The sequence below is a fragment of the Drosophila innubila genome, assembly GCF_004354385.1.
Source record: "Drosophila innubila isolate TH190305 chromosome 3L unlocalized genomic scaffold, UK_Dinn_1.0 0_D_3L, whole genome shotgun sequence".
Taxonomy (NCBI): domain Eukaryota; kingdom Metazoa; phylum Arthropoda; class Insecta; order Diptera; family Drosophilidae; genus Drosophila; species Drosophila innubila.
In genome coordinates this window covers 4,557,511-4,574,777 of record NW_022995376.1, presented here as the reverse complement: position 1 = coordinate 4,574,777, position 17,267 = coordinate 4,557,511, and the positions used below count along the sequence as shown (strand labels likewise).

The 17,267-nt window shown below is 40.4% G+C and overlaps 6 protein-coding genes across 7 annotated transcripts; 4 read left to right on the top strand and 2 right to left on the bottom strand.

The window, feature by feature from the left end:
• Window positions 1-1,480: 1,480 nt before the first annotated feature.
• On the top strand, window positions 1,481-4,206 carry LOC117787694. The gene is made up of 3 exons (XM_034626289.1): window positions 1,481-1,784; window positions 2,832-3,039; window positions 3,669-4,206. Exons 1-3 carry the CDS (start codon window positions 1,773-1,775, stop codon window positions 3,908-3,910), a joined length of 462 nt encoding a protein of 153 aa, XP_034482180.1. The 5' UTR covers window positions 1,481-1,772; the 3' UTR covers window positions 3,911-4,206.
• A 475-nt stretch (window positions 4,207-4,681) lies between these two features.
• LOC117786825 lies at window positions 4,682-6,557 on the top strand. The gene is made up of 2 exons (XM_034625233.1): window positions 4,682-5,293; window positions 5,344-6,557. Exons 1-2 carry the CDS (start codon window positions 4,682-4,684, stop codon window positions 6,523-6,525), a joined length of 1,794 nt encoding a protein of 597 aa, XP_034481124.1. The 3' UTR covers window positions 6,526-6,557.
• A 467-nt stretch (window positions 6,558-7,024) lies between these two features.
• LOC117787464 lies at window positions 7,025-9,445 on the bottom strand. 2 transcript variants are annotated; one of them, XM_034626006.1, is made up of 4 exons: window positions 9,164-9,220; window positions 8,210-9,105; window positions 7,996-8,147; window positions 7,025-7,754 (listed from the first exon to the last, which is right to left on the bottom strand). In XM_034626006.1, exons 1-4 carry the CDS (start codon window positions 9,165-9,167, stop codon window positions 7,154-7,156), a joined length of 1,653 nt encoding a protein of 550 aa, XP_034481897.1. In that variant the 5' UTR covers window positions 9,168-9,220; the 3' UTR covers window positions 7,025-7,153. The 2 variants fall into 2 exon arrangements, with proteins under 2 accessions (XP_034481897.1, XP_034481896.1); XM_034626005.1 differs by having other exon boundaries at window positions 7,027-7,754; window positions 8,210-9,110; window positions 9,164-9,445.
• Window positions 9,446-9,778: 333 nt separating this feature from the next.
• On the top strand, window positions 9,779-11,789 carry LOC117787785 (dolichol-phosphate mannose synthase subunit 2). Its single transcript, XM_034626399.1, has 2 exons — window positions 9,779-10,532; window positions 11,590-11,789. Exons 1-2 carry the CDS (start codon window positions 10,424-10,426, stop codon window positions 11,727-11,729), a joined length of 249 nt encoding a protein of 82 aa, XP_034482290.1. The 5' UTR covers window positions 9,779-10,423; the 3' UTR covers window positions 11,730-11,789.
• Window positions 11,719-13,390, top strand: LOC117787779. Its single transcript, XM_034626389.1, has 2 exons — window positions 11,719-11,983; window positions 12,126-13,390. Exons 1-2 carry the CDS (start codon window positions 11,851-11,853, stop codon window positions 13,037-13,039), a joined length of 1,047 nt encoding a protein of 348 aa, XP_034482280.1. The 5' UTR covers window positions 11,719-11,850; the 3' UTR covers window positions 13,040-13,390.
• A 92-nt stretch (window positions 13,391-13,482) lies between these two features.
• LOC117787778 (striatin-interacting protein 1 homolog) lies at window positions 13,483-17,042 on the bottom strand. The gene is made up of 3 exons (XM_034626388.1): window positions 15,809-17,042; window positions 13,953-15,727; window positions 13,483-13,887 (listed from the first exon to the last, which is right to left on the bottom strand). Exons 1-2 carry the CDS (start codon window positions 16,744-16,746, stop codon window positions 13,954-13,956), a joined length of 2,712 nt encoding a protein of 903 aa, XP_034482279.1. The 5' UTR covers window positions 16,747-17,042; the 3' UTR covers window positions 13,483-13,887; window position 13,953.
• Window positions 17,043-17,267: the final 225 nt, after the last annotated feature.

The window sequence follows — 17,267 nt, the reverse complement described above, 5'->3', positions numbered from 1 at the left end:
GTCTTTGTCAAAACAATTACTTAACATACTGTATATGATTAAACTTGAGTATTGTTTTCATTCAAACGTGCCGCCGATACCGTTAGATTTTAACAATTTGCAAATACCACAGCAGGAGCACAACAAACACACGTAGCTGCACATACCAACACACACACGCACACACTCACACACATACCAACACACCAAGGTATGTAAAATAAAATTGCGTCTTATTAAATGCACGCACGCATCGCGCATACGACCCGTTTCCGCATGAGAGAATATGAAATGCAAAAGCGACAAAAGTCGGCCGAAAGTGTGCATTGACCGGCATCATCAAAAAATAACTGGCGCCAAAAATATATTAACACGCATGCGCATATTTTAAAGATATAATTAGAGCGACAATTGCATCAAATTCATATACATATGTATGTATATATGCATAAAAATCTGACGTCGGCCATTAAGAAAAACCGTTAAGTGCTCAATGTCAGTAAAACGTCAATGCTGTTTCTGCTGCTGTCTCTGTTGCAGCAGCAGCAGCACCTGCTGCGCTCTCACTCTCTCACGTAGCAGCATGCACGAGCAGCTGAGCCAAAACAACAACAAACAAAAGTGAGAGTGCATTCAAAATGAGAGTGAAATTATACAGCGAGAGCGGTTTGGCCTTGCATTGGGGTTGCCATACAACATACACACACACACTTGCATATAAACATGTGTAAGCTCTTTGACCTAATGCACATGCAGAAACAGTTTACAGTCTATGCTATGATCGTGTTAATTAACAGTAGTCTTTTATTACCGAGTTTATTATGTGCTATGTTTACATAGTAAATTTTTATGTTTGTACGTAAGCAAACTCGTGACGACGAATATGCGAAAAAACACTAAAAATAAATGTTATGAATGAAATACTCATAATTTCACAACGAGATACAACGTGCGTGAGGCTTGGTTAACGGAATTCCCCTAGCAACATGGTAACTCAGTTTAGTTTGTGAGTGTGTCTATGGTTGCCAACCACGCGCTCACTCACTCACTCACTTACTTACTCACTCACTTTCTCCCGCAGGTTGACCGCCTTGGCTGGCTTCCTCATTACATGACAATTACAGTTTTCAAGGTGTTAGATTAGATGCCGGTAAATATTGGTAAGTTGTTGTTGTTATTTAATCAGCCATAACAAGCATAACACGGCAATTGGCGGCAATTATAATGAAATTGCCTTCAGAAAAAAAACAACGGCAACACCCACAAAAAATATAACATAAAAATATTTAATTATCTGGCATCCTTTGCGCATCCTTCTTTTCATGTCTGACGTCTGCGTCGGCGTCGTCTCAATTCCTAAGCACGAAAGCTGCGGCGCCGGCGCGCCTTTACCTTTAAGCTTACGCATGCTGCTTGCTGCCTGCTGCGCTGCTCTGCTCGCTCTCCAACTCACTCCCTCTCCCGCTCTCGCTGCTGCGTTTAACTCCAGCCCGAAAAGGGGCGCACGCTCAACGTCGCGCTGCTCCTGCGCTCTGGCTTCAGCTGAGTGACGATTTGCATATGTGCGCGTATTTAAACCTAACAACGTTGGTTGAAGCATTCATTTGAGGTTCGGTGTTTATCAGGTAACGGTCGGTGTGGTACGGTGGTGCGTTCGTTTAACCGCCAAAAGCAAAAATACAAATACAAAATAACACGTATACGTCGCGTTGCCAGTGGGGCAGGTGCAAGTGTAAACTAAATTAATATTATAACAATTGAAGTTTGATTAAACCAAAAAAAAATACTACAAAATGCGAGTAAAGGTGAGTTTTAATAGAATATTAATTAAAATAAATAAATTATTTATTATGCAGTTTGAAAATTCACATGTTTTAGTTTGAAAATAATAGAATAACTTATTTATTGGATTGTTTATTTTGCACTTAGTTAAGAAAATGTTAATAAACAGATAAATTGAGATCAATTGAAAAAAAAACAACATATTTCAGTATGAAAAATAAATAAAGATACTATTTCTTTTAGAACAAATTTAAAAAATAACAATAATTGGGAACAACTGAGATTAATTATTAAAAAACATATAAAATAAAAATGTGCCCTTTTTATTTCGTTTGAAAATGCAGTCTGCTATTTTTAATTTTGGAATATTTCCAGCATAGATATTTTAATTAGCAATTGCATTGAGTGTGGTTGTTGTTGATTTCAAAGAGGGGTGTGTACCATATAAACCTGTCCATTATACAGCGACTCACCTGTAAGGAGTTAAAAATAAATTTAAAAAAAAAGAGAGAAAAAAAACAATAACAAATGCGCTTTTGTTCTCTGTAAGAAACTGCTGCATACAAGCAAAAAAAAAAAAACAGCATATTGCGCTCAATGTTTTCTTGCTAATCAAATTGCGGAAATGCGGCCTTAATATTACATAACACATTATATTTACCTCGACTCTTTGTAATCGGGGAAGTTTCGCACATTAAAAAGGGGCAATCAAAAATGCCATTTGGCTGCGACGACTTGCAAATGCGCTCCAGTTTATGTTGCTGCTGACGCCTCTCCAGTCTCTCGTGCCTCGCCAGCTTGTGACCCAGTTTGTTGGCCCCAACCATAAGCCATAAGACGAGGACAAGCGTCACAATGCCAGCTGGCGTCATCCAAAGCTGTTAATCCACATACCACATACAGATACAGATACATTTACAGTCTGAGATACAGATACAGATATAAAATCAAAATACCTTGTTCAGAGTTGCGCCTTTTCTTTTTTAGTATACACGTATTTTTTGGGGGTTTGTTTTAAATTTAGAATATATTTTAACTTTAGTATGTGCCCCTTTTTGTACCTTTTGCAGTTCAATGTGTGCCGCTTGACGCTTCTCTCCCTGATCCTTGGCTGCTGTCTGCTGAGCGAGACACATGGCTACTGTTCTCTGGAGAAGATGAAGACGTTTGCGAGAGAGGCCTGTGAGCGACTGTTCCAGCAGGATGAGGGCAGAGAAAGACGCTCCTTGGACTACAATCATCATCATCATCATCATCATCATGCGAATGAATTGTCACGTAAGTGTAAATTGAAATTTATAAATAAAATAAAATTCAGCAAAAATTGGCATTAAAATCACAATTAAAATAAATTTTATAGAAATTTTAAATGATAACGGAATAGATAAAAGAAAAACTAAGTATTCAAAAATTTGAAAATCTCTAGTAATTAAAATAATGTTAAATATTTAAAAAAAAAATTACAGCTTAGAGGAAAACTAAAAAACTTTAATTAAAATTAATAATAAAATTTGAAATACAAACTGAATAGATAAAAAAAGAAATTAAATATTGAAAGAAACACAAACTTAAATTACGAAAAAAATTTTTAAGCTAAAAAATAGCAATTTATCAAACTTAAAATAAAAAAATAAGAAATTTTAATAAATTACTAAATAATCCAATATTTGTTAAAGTCAATTCCTTTTAAATAAGGTCACAGAGTCAGTCAACCCAACAAAAAAACGGAATCGGAACTGCAAAAAAAAAAAAAACCAAATAAACAATAACAAAAAACACGTTTAAATAAAGTCAACAAATGTTGGCAGTTCCGATTGTTCACTTCATAACCGTTGCCAAGGCGCAAGTTCAAGTTATTAATTAAATTAAACATTATTTTCCACATCTTTATTTCGGCTCATTTACAGATGGTAAATCGCATAAAAATCATCACTTTATTGGGCGTAGCAGCTTCCCGAAAGGAGGCTATCTCAAGGTCAGTAAGACGCACTATCATCAGCTGATGAGTCTGGATGTGCGACCCCGTTACAAGCCCCGCAAGCTCTCCCAGGACATGAAGTACCGTTTCAAGCGCGACAACTCCAATAAGATCTACAAAAACATCTCCTACTGTTGCTACAATGATTGCGATGAGGAATTCTTCTGTTGATTCTTCCACAAGATTTGGAACTGATTCCGTCCATTAACTTTAACTATCTAAAACTATCTATCTATCTATATATATATCAAACTATATATTTAAGACGCGCTCACTCTTATAGAGTAGGTACCTTATTTGTTGTCCCATTACTAAAAATATTGGGAACAGCAAATCTTGCCACAGTATTACAATCGTAGACAAATGAATCAAGTATTAAGTTTAGTGCCTTAGACTAACTAAAATCTATCTATCTATGTGTCATATATATATATAAAAAAAATATATACGGATTTATTATCTTTAAACATTGTTTGTTTTTTAATATTTTTTTTAGCAATTCAAGTTCAAATATCAAACTTTGAACTTTGTTGTTTTTTGAAATTAATTGGGAATTTCTAGATCTTTCATAAATGTTTGTATAACATGCAAATTATCTAGAACTGTTAATCTTTAAAAAACACTTAACATTTGGAATCTTTTAATTCTGGAAATGCTTTAGCAAAATTTAAAAATACAGTAATAAATATTAATCAATCTTTCAAGTATATTTTGTTGTAATTTAAATTTTTTAGGGATTTCTGGATTTATAATAAATGTTGGCAAAACATGAAAAATTATTAAGCTAAAAAACACTCAATATTTGAAAAATTTCCAGAACAGAAAAGTTTTTTTCAGCTTTTTCTTTCATTATTAGAAATATTTCAATTTACTCTATCAATTGTAGAAAGTGTTTTAAAAAGAAAATTTGGAATGCTGTTTACTAGAGTTTTCTGGGCATTAATGGTTATTCCACTGCTGCAGTGTCTGGAACCACGTTACGTAGTGAACACGGATTACTGTCGGATTCCGGATCCCGATCCCTACAGCGCCGATGTCTTGAAGGAATTCCGCCGTGGCAAGTACGAACCTTGCACCAAGCTGCAACCGCTGACTTGGGTGGAGTACAATGAATCCTCTCAGCGTTACGTGCTGAGCATCAATGAGAGTGCCTATCAGTGGTATCTGAAGTTGGATCTGGAGCTGAGCGTGCCAGCTCCGGCTACACTCAAGTGTTGCTACATGGATGTACAACGTGTCAACGAACAGGAAGTGGAGCTGGGCAGCTGTAGGGACTTTCAGCGCAGTGTCCAATTGCCCAATGACACCGATAGCTTCATCGTGGAGTGCTATGCAAGGGGGAAACTGATCTATACCAATGGCCATGCCACAGTTCCAGAGCGTAGTGAGCTGCGGCAGCGTCTGAATCGTTGGAAGCAGACGGATGAACGTGCTCCAAGTGTGCTTATGATTGGCATTGATACCGTTTCCCGGTTGAATCTAAAACGCGCCATGCCCAAGACTTATACATATCTGCGTGCCAAGGATTGGTTCGAGTTGTCCGGCTACAATAAGGTAGGAAGCTGAAGAGGATTAGTGCTTGGTAAATAATATTCTTCCTCTAGATTGGTGACAACACATTGCCCAATCTGCTGGCCTTGTTGACGGGTCTCAATCTAAGCAGCATTACGGAGCAGTGTGATCCTCATAAAGTCGCCGCCTTGGACAGATGCGAGTTCCTCTGGCAGCTGTATCGGAATCTGGGCTATGTGACCGCCTTTGGTGAGGATGATGTGCCCATCAATACGTTTAACTACCAGCTAAAAGGATTCCACAAATCTCCTGTGGATTACTATATGCGTCCTTATTTGATGGCCGCCGAGCAGTGGCTGGACATGAGCGAGCAGCAGGATCAGGAGCAGCAGATATGTCTGGGCTACGAACACGCCTCGGAGCATGTCTATAACTATGCACTGGAATTTACAAGACGCTATCGCAACGATAGCTTCTTTGGCTTCTTCTGGACAAACACCCATAGTCATGGTTCCCACATCTCACGGACCAGCGCCATGGATAACTATATGACCAGCTATCTGGAGCGTCTGGTGCAGCAGGACACCATGGAGCACACGATTGTGGTGCTGCTGAGTGATCATGGCATGCGTCTGGGCTCCACACGACTGGGCAGCCTCGGCTGGCTGGAGGAGCGTCTGCCATTCCTCTTTATCTGGCTGCCAGAGTATTTAAGGCAATCGCATCCTGAATTTGTCCAGGCACTGCAACTCAATGGACATCGTCTGAGCAATCCCTATGATCTGCATGCCACGCTCAAACACATCCTGGTGCTGTCCGGTCGTCACAACTCGACATCATTGGACGGTGCCAAGGATTGTCCCAATTGCCAGAGTCTCCTGCTTCCGCTGTCTCTCAACAGAAGCTGTGCGGATGTCGCCATTGCGGATCACTGGTGCACCTGTTGGTCCTACCGGGAATACACCTCAAACTCCTCCTCCTCCTCCGTCGATCAGCAGATGGCGCAGCTCGCTTTCAATTACATTTCAAATCTAATTGCTGAGAGCCGATTAATCCGAAATCTCTACGGTTTTAAGCCAGCGTCTCTCGCAGGCATCTCGAAATCCCTTGTTGCAGTCCCTAATAAAGCTGATGATCCTCGTGTGTCCATCCATCGCCTACAGATTACCACACAGCCCAGGAACATTGTCTACGAGGTCACCATACGCTACAATTCCAGCTCCAAGGATATTTTTGTTAGCGATGTCAGTCGTCTAGGTTCCATTTATAAATAATTGTAATTACCAATTAATTACTTGTAATTACCGATTAATTACTTGTAATTACCGATTAATTACTTGTAACTACGAATCAACTACTTGCAATTATCACAGTTAATTGTGCATAAAAGCTCTAATTATCAGAGTAATTGCATTACAATGTAAATTAATATATAGAATTTCGTTGTAATTACAAGATGTGTTGTAATCCTTAGAGAATTACATTAAATTATATTAAAAACAAGCTGGAAATTAATTCATTCAAATAAAATTGCTTGATTAATATTTAGAATAAATTATTTAATATTAATTTTGTCATTATCAGACCTTAATAATTTTTTATAATAAGTTGAAATTAACAGATTGGTTGATTTTACAGTACATAGTAATTATATCATCGATATGTAATTACTTGCAATTATTAGAGTAATTGTTTTAACAAGTTTAAATAAATTAGTAATTAATTTTTAAAATGTCTTATGAATTTTATAAATAATTGTATATAACTTGATATTATCAGAGTAATTGTATTACAAACTAACAATATCTAACATTTCTTTGTTATTACTACTGATTACTTTAAGTAATTGTGCGTTAAAGTTTAAATAACCCTGTAATTGTAGCATTAATAAAGATAACATTATCAATTCTTTAAATAATAATAGCCATGACAATCTTTGCACTTAAATTTGCGAGAAGACTTCGTGTTATTGGGCTCTAATGCCTGAAAATATGTGGACACAATAGCCAGGATCTCCTCTCTTCGCTGCTCCAGGAACTCTACTGTAAAGTCCTTATAATTCCTCACACATTCCATCAATATGCGATAGAGAATCGTCTCCGTGGATAGAAATGTATTCAAAGCGCACTCAATGCCATCCACATTTTGCTCCAGAAAAGAGCGTGTTAGTTGCATTAGGAGTTGTACTGTCTGTTCCGTGAAGTACTCGGCGAGGGCGAGAAGCACATCCATCAGATTACTCCAATTGCTGATGTGTTGCACAAATTTGGATCCAAATTGCTTGGCCAGTAACTCCACATTCAAACGCATCTGTCCGTCATCGCTTAAGCTGATCAGGTTGGGCAGAAGAGAGGTGCCCACTTCGGTCAGGTTGGCAGCAAGTGCGCTGAGCAACGCCTCCTTATAGGGTATATCATTCAGAGTGCGCACAATGTCGAACTTCTTGACAGCAGAGTCACTATGCAGTTTGGCCGACTCCTCAGCGATTTGTCCAAAGACTTTGCTGCAAAACATAAAAAATTCAATCATTTGAAAATCAGAAAACTTTTCTTTTACAAAATTAGAATTTGAATGCAGCGTGATTTTAGAGGCCAAACCATGATCAAAATGACATTCCATTAAAAAATCGGTTTAATTTTGACAAAGTTATGGCAGTTTGAACTTGTTCAAATCATGAGAAATTGAATTTTAAATTTTCAAAATTCCGAAGGGAAAAATTAATATTCAAAACAATATAAACTCACCTGGTTTGATTACGCACTGCATAGCGCAAGCTGGCGCCATCTGTTGCCTGGTGGGCCAAGCGCAGATTGTTTATGGAGTGCGTGAAGATGATCAGACTGGCGGCGATCTGCAGCAGATCAAGGCTGCTCAGCGGCTGATCGTCGCTGATTTTCTGCAATAGATAGATTAATAACCAATGAATGGAACTTGGCTTTAATGATTGGTTGCACTAACCAAATACAAATCGTAGGCACTGTTGGCCACACCCGTGCCGGATATCACAATGGATGACACATTGATGCCCTTCACGGCCAATTGAGCAGCCGCATTCACCTCTGTGCCCGCCACACTCAACGCTTTGGCGGCACCCGTTGCTCCCAGTCCGACCACGCCTCCAGCCACGCCCAGCCAGCTGTTGCGCGCCTCGCTGTCCCGTAGAGATGTGGATTGGCCGTATTGACGCCGCTCATAGAGCCAGCTGGCGGAGCGCACTGTGCTGTAGGCAGCGGCAGTGACTCCCACAAGTGTGGCGCCCAGAAGCAGCGGAGGAGCCACCGGAACCGCCAAAGCGGCAGCCACGGGCACACCGGCAACCAGGCCACCCACTGTGGCCACTTTATCACTGGCTTTGAGTATTTTATATTTGACACGCGACGCAGGAGTTGCATGCACCATAAGATGGACACCATTGTCCTCGCCATTGGTCAATCTATAGATGCCCTGGCTGGGCGCAATCATTGTGCCCCTGGGCAGTGTGTTGTTGTAGACATACTGCCGCCAATTGGCATAAACCCGTCCCTGCTCATCGATGAAGATCATGCAGCAACCGTTGCTGTTGTCGTTATAGCTATCGCTATCGCTGGCGTTATCGATAACGCACTTGCGCGTGCGTATAACGGGATGGCAACTGAAGCTGTTGGATCGTATGGCCAACTCGGGATCGGTTTCATCCGTCACTAACACGTAAATAATCGCCGAGAGCAGCACGTCGTTTGTGTATTTCCTTTGTCTCCACACATTATCAAATACTTGTTGCCGCTGCCTGATCAAAGATTTTTTTACCTTCTTTGTTTCATTATCGCCTATCAGATTCGCAATCTTTTGCTGCAACACCTCCGCCTGATCGGGTGCTAGTCTTTAAAAACATGAGTTAATATAATTTTCAATTGAAATAATCCATTAACTTACGCATCCCAAATAATTTCAGAACCGAGTCCGCTGCTCAGTGCAAAGTCCCGTTGAATATCGTAAATTGAGCGTGTCATTCTTAAATTACACACACGACTGGAAGACAACTGTTTTATGTGTTATGCAATTCATATAAAATATATAAGAGACGCTTTGTTTATATGTGCCGTAGTCAAGGCAACTTGAAAGCTCGATTGAAATTATTTCTGAATTTGCAGTTGAGATTTACGATACCCCAGACGTTACGATACCTACTGACTCAGGGTGATCGATACTTTGTAAGCAACTCCGATTCGATAATTCTTAAACGGTTTTGGTGTGGCGGTCGAAAACAGAGTGGCAGCCATTAACACAAAATCTGTGTGGCAGCCTTGGTTGACAGACTTAAGCTCATTTTCAAAATTTGATCAATTTCCAATAGGGATCAAATTTAGTTAAGTTTTTACAATTTCAGGGCTAGAACTTTGTCGAATTTTCGGATTAAATTCAATTATATAACTTCTTCCCCTGAGGCACAATGACATCCCAAAATTCATAAGAAATTAACCTTTATTTCGTCTAATTCCGAAATAAATTGCGCGCGGTTATTTGGTAGCCCTGCAAAATGTAGTCGGTATCGTTTGAGTAATCGATAAGCGATTACAAATAGAGCAGCCCTGGCATTTTGTTTATAACTAATACGCGGAACCGCCGGACACAAACAACTTTCGCACGAGTTTATGACAATTTGCAGTTGAAATTCAATTAAATACACTAAACACTGACTAAAGCAACAACTGAGTGCGACAAGCGCAGCAAACCAACTGCAGTTACGGGCAATTTACGTAAGAATTAAAAGAAAAAAGTGCGCAGTGCAGACAAAACTCAAAACGTTGTTGGCCAGAACAGAACAGAACCACTCAAAACGCACACAAGCAAACAAATGTAGACATACCAAGCAAATACAAACAAGTATATATTTGTATATATACATATATATATATATATACGATATATGTAAGCCGAAACCAACTAACAATTGACATTGGGCAGCAAGCGTGAGGAGGCACCACCTGTTTGTTTATGGCGCCGACGGAATAGAACTTGACAAAAAACATTGTTAACAAATAACGAATTACGAATGCATGTGTCAGAGTGTGTGTGTGTGTCACACATTTGTTGATAATCAACTGCTTATGTACATATAAGTCTTGTATATAACCTATGCGCAGTTTAAAGTTTTCTGCTGGTCGCGTGTTGTGTTAATATCACTATATATTTATGGCTTCAAATGCACAACTCGGTAAAATCATTTTGTTAATCGCAATTGTTGTATTCTTTTACTACTTCTTTTGGGTTGCAATTCTGCCGTTTATGATACTCGATGAAGGTGAGTATCAAAACAAACTATATATGTTAAAGTAAATATGCAAATTCTTGTATTGTTCGCTTTATTAAATAATCTCGAATTGCGCCAGATCACAAACAGCTTTATATATATATATAGATACTTGCTGCCAGTGCCATGCGGCTTTTGTGTAGTAATTAAAGAACCGCCGATTAAATTCGTTTTGTGCGATACACACATGTGCATATACAGTTAGTCCAACGAGTGTTTTGAAAAAGACAAAATATCCCATAATTGCTCTTTATTTTTAAAAATTAAAAATTTCAATGAATTCCATTTATTGTTAAAAAGAATATAAAAATATAAAATAAAATAAATGTCCATAAACAAGAGAAATTGTATAAGTTTTATATTTTGTTGAAGCATTTACTTGACATACTGTATGTGCATATGTATCGGTCTCGTTTTACCACTCACTCCCGTCTATCTATGGGAGTGTGCGTGTGTGTAGGCGGCATGATGTTACAACAACATTGTTTGATATCTTAATTGGAGACATGCTCTTTATTTGATACTATGCAGGGGGTGGTCACACTTTTACCAAGCTTTTTAGTAATGTGAACTGTTAAATGTCACATCGGTTGCATTAAATATTAATTAATACAATCAAAAACTTTAGTTAATAAAATAAAAAATATTCATTAATTCAAAACACAATTTACACCAAATTATTCTTATTTATTGAATCGGTTACATTTAATATTAATTAATTTAAAACAAAGTGTGGTCACACTCTTACCAAGCAAAAAAATCTTTCTTGAATAGTAATAAAATAACAAAAATATAAATTAATTAAGAAACCAGCTATACAAATTCGTAGGGTATTTTTGAGTACCGCATACCCGAGCTGCGTTGTGTTTTTGTTTTTCCTTCTAACACTTGCTGCTACCTGTCGCATAAACGTCTCAAATTCATTGCACATGTTGGACACAAGCGTCAATGTCAAGGTCACATTTTACAGTTAACTAACAGCTCCTCTCACTTTCTCTCTCTTACTTCCGCTCTCTCTTATTTCACTCTCTCTCTCTCTCTCTCTTAGGTAATCCCATACGCTCGCTGTTTCCTCCGCTGAAGTACGCATTCATCGTGCCCACTGTGTTTGGGGTCATCTGCTTGGGCGGCATTGCCGTGTTCTCCTTTTATCACATTTGGAGCTTCACGCGGTCAAAGCGAAATTGAAAGATTGAGCGACAAGCAACGTCAATCGAGGGTCGCGACTCTGGTAAAGATTACACAAAGCGATTAAAAAGCATAAACAACAGGCAATTCAACTGGCTGTGTGGCGTCAGTTGGAAACAAGATGCCTCAGTGGCTTGTCATTGGCATCTCCGGTGTCACCTGTGGCGGCAAGACGACGCTGGCCCATGGACTACGCGATTATTTCAAGGGACTGCGCAATGCCCCACTGTGGAACACACCGTATACGATTGGTGGTATGTATTTATAAACATTTAAATATTAGTTTAATTTCATTTCATTTATCATAAATCATTTCATTATTATGAACAACAATTTTTTGTTGTTTAACTTAACTTGACTCGACAGAATTTATAATCGATTTCTTCTTTTTGATAGATGTGCAACTCATCTCGCAGGACGATTACTTTCTGCCAGTCGACGATAGACGTCACAAGCGTGTCGAAAAGCTGAATGCTATCAATTTCGAGCTGATCAGCTCGCTGGACATGAAACAAATGCTCGCTGATATTGCGCGCATTATTAACGGACCCACGGAACATATTGCAACTTATGCTAATTTTGAACATTATGCATTGCAATATCAACAACAACAGCAGCAGCAGCAACAACAACAACAGCTATATAATTCAAGTTATTATCAATTGCAGAGCAATGGCAAGCATATGCCAGCAGCTGCTTATCAATCGTATCAGCCGCAGCAACGACATCATTCACATCAGCAGCAGCAGCAGCAACAACATAGACAACACGTTCCACAGCAACACCTTCCACAACAACAGCAACAACAACATGCGGATCATTTGATGCGTTTAAATATCAATGCACAGATTGCAGCTCAACTGCGAGATAAGAAAATAAACGTGCTGTTAATCGAGGGTTTTATGATCTTCAATCAACCCGAATTGCTGGCATTATGTAATCTCAAATATCACTTTCATTTGCCCTATGAAAAATGCTATGAGCGTCGCATTAAACGCAGCTACGATCCTCCAGATGTTACGGGCTATTTTGAACTGTGTGTTTGGCCGTATTATGAGAAGAACTTTGCCGAGTATCGGGAATGCAAGGATATCACTTTTCTGAATGGTGAAATTGGCAAGGAAAAGATCTTCAAGTTTGTCCTGCAACGAATTGTGCATTATTTCGAGGAGCGTTGTGATCTGCCCACTGCATCCCCAATCCCTGTTGCCTCCTGTCCGCCGCAGCAGAAGAGATTCGGCATGCTCTATATGGCGAATGCCGCCAGCAACAATAATCATATGGCAACAGCTTGTCCCATGGAGCAGTAAACAACCGGCAGTCACTGTACATTCATTCAGACATAGTTATAGTACTATTAAGAAAAGTATATTGTTTAAACATTAGTTAGTTTTATTGCTAGTTAAGCTAGTCTAATAATGACATATTCTCTCGTCTATAAAGACGATAATCTGGATTGCATATAGGTTGAAAATGTAAATGGTTCAGGAAAACATTTAGCTGTGCTAAAAGTGAAGAAAAACTTTTGAAATTGCATGAATTGAAAAAAAAAGAATTATTAAAAATTAGTTGAAACTCTGGTTTAAGACGGGAAACTTGTAAATATTGTATGTATTAACTATATACTGTTTTAAATTATAACTAAGACTATGAAATCTAAACTGTAAAAACTAGTTTTTTTTCACACACACACAAACACACACCTACACAGAGTAATAAAATACACACACCTGAAGAAAATGTACTTTTTTTATTTGAATTTTATTGCAATTTCTCATTTTTCAGGAGAATGAATATGGGAACGTTATTTATGAGTGCGTGTGCCTCGAACACAAGAGAATTCAAAAAATAAATACATTAAATATAGTAATAATAATTATAGTATGTTCGATTAGATTTAGGATTACGATTAGAAAATATACAGTTAAATGTCGATCGATCGGATTATTGATTAGCTCTCTCTGCATTTTGCTTATTTATTGCCAATTGTTTTAATGTTGAATGAGTAATTTGCCAGATTGGGCCCCAAATCGTGGAACTGACTGCGGCGTTAGCTTACATGGGATTCGATTATATCAATGTCAACTTTCTATATGCTTAAGATTATGTTAATAACTTTCTGCTTAAATATGCGACACACGCTTGAATCTAGTGAGAGCTGCGGGAGGAGGAGAAGTAGAAGATTAGTAAAGGAATCGACTTCAATAGTTTAAGTTGACTCACCTTAGAGCGCATCCCAGTCGGTTTGACTGTTGTAGACCTCCTCCTCCAGCCAGACGGCATAGTTGGCCTTAAAGTAATCCGTTAGCTCCACCTTGCGATCCCACCAGCCGGAATGGCCAAAGAATGCAAAGTCCGAATGCGTGAGTATTTCATCGCTGGGAAATCCTCCTTCGACACCATAATCATGCAGCTGTTGCTGCTGTTGTCCGCTGCCCGCAGTTCCTCCTCCGCTGCTGCCACCGTTGGCATAGCCATTGGTGTCTCTATCCCCTCCGCTGTTGGCGCTCCCGTTGCCCGTGGCATGCATATTGGATTGCTGTGCATTCTCCGCATTCTGTGCCGCTGTGCCATTGTTGCCACCGGCTCCACACTTCTGAGTCGCCTCCGGATAGCGTCGCAGATTGAAGCGATCGACGCAGGCGCGCAGTGTACACTCCTCCGCCTGGAAGTCCCAGGGACGCGACTCGAGATCATTGCCAAAGGCCCAGTCATCGTTGAGGCGATGCCGCACCTTGGAGTAGATGGCACTCAGCGTCTTCATATTGGATTTGCGCCACTGTCGTCCCAAGTACTTGGTCTGCATCTTCAGCAGCTTGAGCACATACAGCTGCATCATGGCATGGCGCACCTTCAGTGTCTTCTTCAAAATAGGCGCCGACTTGAAGACGACGAGCATCATGACTCGCGAATGCTTCCACTTGATCAGTTTGTTGAGAATGCGCAGCAGATTGATGCAGGAGAAGACATTGCGCCAGGAATACGGCTTGTCCGACATTTCGCCACCATAAACGAAGCTATCGCCACTCAAATCCGGCTGCTCACCAATCACACAGGACGGAAAGTCGAGCAATGGAATCGAATTCTTGGTATTCACATACTCCGTGATGGTTTGGTTGAAGAACTTGAGCACCAGAGGAATGCAATTGGCAAAGACCAGATGCTGTGACATGAACTCAAACTGATATACATGATTGATCTTGAAATGCTTCAGATACAACAATATAATGGCCGATACGGCCTTGACAATGATCTCCTTGTGGCGTCCCATGTCCACGGTTAGCTTCGTCGACTGTGTCGCCGTCAGGGGCATCTTCTTGGGCAGCACATCGGCCATTATGTTGATGCTCTCCGTCTTCGATTTGGATGTGGGCGAGGCGGCCAGCAAGACCTTCAACAATGCTATCATATACTGCGGCAAATTGGGCAGTATGGCCTGATAGAGTATCTCCGCGGGCGTCAGCTTAATCTCATCCTCGTGCGTTGAGATTGGATTGCGTGCAATGTCCTCCTCCTTCTTGATCTGCATGTCCGCCAGGCTGACGTACATGTGACGCTGCAGCGTCTTGAATCCCTCGTGTATCGGTTGTGGCAAGCCCGCCAGACTCTCATGGTCCCCAATCAACGAATATCCAATAAACTTATTACGTGATATATCCAAAAATTGATCAATATCCTTCTGCCGCACTTTTGGTGTCCATGGCAAGCGCGCTGTGATCTGCACGGCCGGAGGAGCAGCTGCTGCCTGTGTGAGACTTGGTTGATTGTTTGGATTCGCTGTCGCTGTGTTGCTGTTGCTATTGTTCCCCGACGTGGAAGCGGAGGGATCGTCAAAGGGTCTATAGTACTGGGACAGCTCATCCTCGCCATTGCCGGTGTTGGTGCCACTGCCCGTTGATGTGCTGCCATTGTTGGCATTTGGACCGCCCTCGTTGCCCATTTGATCCATGTCGATCTGCTCGGGCTCGTCCAGAAAACGTTGCTTCATTAGTGAACGCCTGGAAAATGAAAAATATATTTAATAACAATGAAATAAAGCCATAAAATATTAAATAACAATTGGAAGTTAAAGAACTCACTTGAAATTCCGCTTGGGATACTGATTCTCCAGTATATCGGTTGCTGTGGCGGGCGGTGAGCTGGCGCGCATGCATTTGGTGACCTCCAGAGTGTCCTCGGTGATGGGATCCAGCCCGACCTTGACTCTGTACTCATTCTTGAGGTTCTTTAGCACATCCATGCCGCCCAATCCCAGCAGCGAGACCTTCCACAGCAGCAGCACAACCTTCTTCATGGGAAACTGTGGAGCAGCTCCGCTGCAGAAACGCGTAATCATGCCCAGCAACTTGACGGCGAGCAGTTCACCATCCGGCAGTGGACTGTTGATCTCCTGCACAAAGGATTCGGCCAGCTGCTTGTAATCCTCACTGCCCTTCTCTCGCTCATCACGGATTGTCTCGGTTATGATGTACAGCACCGAGAGAATGACACGAATATCTGTGGAATCCACCAGGGTGACATTGGTGATCTTAACAGCCACAATATCCGGAGAACAAGCTGTTTCAATCTCCATGTTGAGCAAATCAATGAAGGAGGAGAAGACGCCCAGTTCATAGAGTACAATGACATTGTCCCTTGTATTCTGATGCTGCTCCTCGTCGGATTGCACTTCGGCCCAGCATCCCTGGGCCAGATACAGAATACACCTGGCCGCCTGCATGCGAAATGCTCGATCGGAGACCTCCAGTTGATCCACCAGTTTCATCACAATGCTGCGTTGCGAGGCGGCATCCTGTTTCTGCCAGTTGGGCGGCAAATCATATAATTCCATTTGATCCTCAAACGCCTTGACATTCATTTGGAATTCACTAAACTCCGTGTAGCTGTAGAGCTCGGCAATTTCATTTTGATAGCTATCCACATCCGCATAGAGGAAATCCAAGTCGGGCCCATCGCAGTTGGCATCCACATCGTGGGTGTCCTGCTCAAACGAGTTGTTTATGGATGAAAGCATCATTTAGAGGCTGTTTTTTTGTTGCTTCTGGACAAGCTACTAAAATTATATATGTGTATGTGTGTAAATATGTATGTGCGTGTGTGTGTGTCTATGTGTGGAAATGTGTATCCTTGTTGGCAGTACGGCTGCTCAGGGCGCGCCTTTTCGTCTCTACACTTTGACAAAAGCGCGCATAATACTATGTATGTGTTAAACACTGCATTTCACTATTAATTTCGCAATCATAATTATTTAGCTAGTCTATCACAAAAATGCAAGCACAAAAGAAAAAAATGTAGTAGCAGTGCTGCCAACTTTGTTAAATAGTCATGTCCCAACAGAAAACGAGCTGTCAGGCAGTGCATATGTATCGATAGCGGTATCGATAAAAAACAATTAAGCATCGATGTTCTACAAAAAGAATACATCTCTCCGCTGCCAACTTAGCTATTTTATAGCTAGCTCTCGAAAACGGCGCTTTGCAAATTTTTAAATTTAAATGAGTGCAAATTTGAAAATGCAGTAACTTTGAAATAAATTAA

Excerpts from the sequence above, each read along its gene's own strand:
- LOC117787694 (XM_034626289.1), top strand. Across the intron at positions 3,040-3,668 it reads TCATGCGAATGAATTGTCAC|ATGGTAAATCGCATAAAAAT; the intron begins GTAAGTGTAAAT and ends GCTCATTTACAG.
- LOC117786825 (XM_034625233.1), top strand. The coding sequence starts at position 4,682 with ATGGTTATTCCACTGCTGCAGTGTCTGGAACCACGTTACGTAGTGAAC. Across the intron at positions 5,294-5,343 it reads AGTTGTCCGGCTACAATAAG|ATTGGTGACAACACATTGCC; the intron begins GTAGGAAGCTGA and ends TTCTTCCTCTAG.
- LOC117787464 (XM_034626005.1), bottom strand. The coding sequence starts at position 9,240 with ATGACACGCTCAATTTACGATATTCAACGGGACTTTGCACTGAGCAGC. Across the intron at positions 8,148-8,209 it reads GTGCCTACGATTTGTATTTG|AAAATCAGCGACGATCAGCC; the intron begins GTTAGTGCAACC and ends TATCTATTGCAG. Across the intron at positions 7,755-7,995 it reads GCAGTGCGTAATCAAACCAG|CAAAGTCTTTGGACAAATCG; the intron begins GTGAGTTTATAT and ends TATGTTTTGCAG.
- LOC117787785 (XM_034626399.1), top strand. The coding sequence starts at position 10,424 with ATGGCTTCAAATGCACAACTCGGTAAAATCATTTTGTTAATCGCAATT. Across the intron at positions 10,533-11,589 it reads GTTTATGATACTCGATGAAG|GTAATCCCATACGCTCGCTG; the intron begins GTGAGTATCAAA and ends TCTCTCTCTTAG.
- LOC117787779 (XM_034626389.1), top strand. The coding sequence starts at position 11,851 with ATGCCTCAGTGGCTTGTCATTGGCATCTCCGGTGTCACCTGTGGCGGC. Across the intron at positions 11,984-12,125 it reads CACACCGTATACGATTGGTG|ATGTGCAACTCATCTCGCAG; the intron begins GTATGTATTTAT and ends TCTTTTTGATAG.
- LOC117787778 (XM_034626388.1), bottom strand. The coding sequence starts at position 16,746 with ATGATGCTTTCATCCATAAACAACTCGTTTGAGCAGGACACCCACGAT. Across the intron at positions 15,728-15,808 it reads TATCCCAAGCGGAATTTCAA|GCGTTCACTAATGAAGCAAC; the intron begins GTGAGTTCTTTA and ends TTCATTTTCCAG.